This window comes from Phaethon lepturus, unplaced genomic scaffold (genome assembly GCF_000687285.1).
Source record: "Phaethon lepturus isolate BGI_N335 unplaced genomic scaffold, ASM68728v1 scaffold47874, whole genome shotgun sequence".
Taxonomy (NCBI): Eukaryota; Metazoa; Chordata; class Aves; order Phaethontiformes; family Phaethontidae; genus Phaethon; species Phaethon lepturus.
In genome coordinates, this window is record NW_010535097.1 from 49615 (window position 1) to 51382 (window position 1768).

Here is a 1768-nt window from a genome sequence, read left to right on the forward strand (position 1 = left end):
GGAGGCCCGCCAGGAGAAAAAGCCACTTGGCCGCAGGCTCTTCCCGGCGTGGGGGGAGCAGTCGGGGCGGAGGGCAGGGAGAGGGCAGGGGGTCTCAGTCTTGTGTGTTGAGCGCTTGGTCCGGCGCCTTTGTGGCGAAGAGGAAGGAACTGGACTGCGGGGAGGAACGGAGAAGGTCTCTTCACCCTTCCCAGAGATGGAGGGAGGTGATCAGACAGGTACAATGTGGAGGCCTAAGCTGTCGCCCTGCAGTTTCATATGGTTTCCATGGTAACTAGTGGCGGTCATAGGCAGCGGCAGCAGTGGGAGGTGCGGAGCCCCGGGATGTGGCACTATAATAATAAGGGGAACCTGAAAGTTAACACAGGAGAAGAATGGACTGGTTGAAAGGACAAACAGTAAAAAAAAAAAAAAAAAAAAAAAAAAAAAAAAAAAAAAAAAAAAAAAAAAAAAAATTAAAACAATCAAACAAAGAAAAGCAACAAAGGAGAACTGGAAAGGAAAGGAAGAAAGGAAAGGAACCAAAAGAACTAACTTGGGGACTACGCAGCTCTTGATGAGATTAGGGAAAGGCAATTAGCGGAAGCCAGCCTAGAGCCATATTTCAGTGGATAGATACTACCATGGTCTCTGGCTCTGAAGCCCCTCTGCAGGAAGGAGATCCTTTTGCTCCTTCTGACCATTAATAAGTTGCCGAGACGGAAGCCCATGAGCACTGCAGCACAAATACGCCACACCTGATCTGCGGCCACAAGGAAAGTGTCAGGGCCAGACGTTCTCAGCATACCTGACAAAGTATAGCAGGTCACCTCTAAAACCGTGAGGGGAGAAATGAAACAAAATTACACTGTTCTGTTGCCTGTGATTTTGGTCACATTTGGCATGAAAGCTCTCTAGATGGTTATTGGATGTGTGTTAAATAGTGATTGATTATTAAGCTCACATTTACTGAGGTTTAACAACAGTGGAATAAAATGTGCATCTATTATCCAGTTGTTAAACCTCAGTAAATACGTAGGTAATAATCACAGCAGATTTATTTTACACATAATAAATCTTTTCCTATTCCTTTGCAAAGAAATGTTGTGTTAGAAGATATGGTCTTCTGGGAGGTTTTTTCCCCCTCTGGCAAAGCCCTGACTATTTCTGGGCATGTTAGAGTCACTGGATGGAAATATCCCTGAAAGAAAACTTCTGGCTATTCTAAACCCAGTGATGTAGCCTCCTCCAGTGATGTCTCCCACTCTGGATACTGTTCCAATGGGTTCAACTGGATTGGGTTCTATTGGATTTCCAGATCCCCAGGAACTGACTGTGGGTTTAGCTTGGGAGAGAAGTGAAACCTCATCTGGATTTTTAATCAGATTTTGTATGCTGATTGCAGCCTGAGTGAGTAGCAGAACCTGATTTTAACTTCTGATCTCATCTGGAATAAACTGTGGATGCAGGCCATGGAGAAGACAGAGCTGAACTGAAATCCTGAACCATCTCACACAAGACGGATCGGCTTCAGAACAGATAAAAAACACACGTGAAGTATATACCCATGTAGGCACAGGACTGGAGAGTGAGGAAAAAGGCCTCTCACCTGGCCAAATACTTGAAAGCCCTCTTCAGAAACAAAATTTAAAAAAAAAAAAAAAAAAACCAACAAAAACAACAAAACAAAACAAAAAAACCAAAGAAAAGAAAACAAAGAGACAAACAGAAGGAGCGCGAGGCTGGGGGTGTGCTGTGGGAAAGAGGTACTCACTTAGTAATGCAGGGT

At 44.4% G+C, this 1768-nt stretch overlaps 1 protein-coding gene across 1 annotated transcript in view; it reads right to left on the reverse strand.

Moving 5' to 3' along the window:
• Nucleotides 1-274: 274 nt before the first annotated feature.
• The window catches only part of LOC104619711 (paired box protein Pax-2-A-like), a gene marked incomplete at its 5' end in the record, with an annotated part of 50237 nt that continues 48743 nt past the window's right edge, over nt 275-1768 (reverse strand). The window contains one exon of the mRNA XM_010285692.1: nt 275-351. Coding sequence (XP_010283994.1) covers nt 275-351 — 77 coding nt within the window. The remainder of the gene's footprint in view (nt 352-1768) is intronic.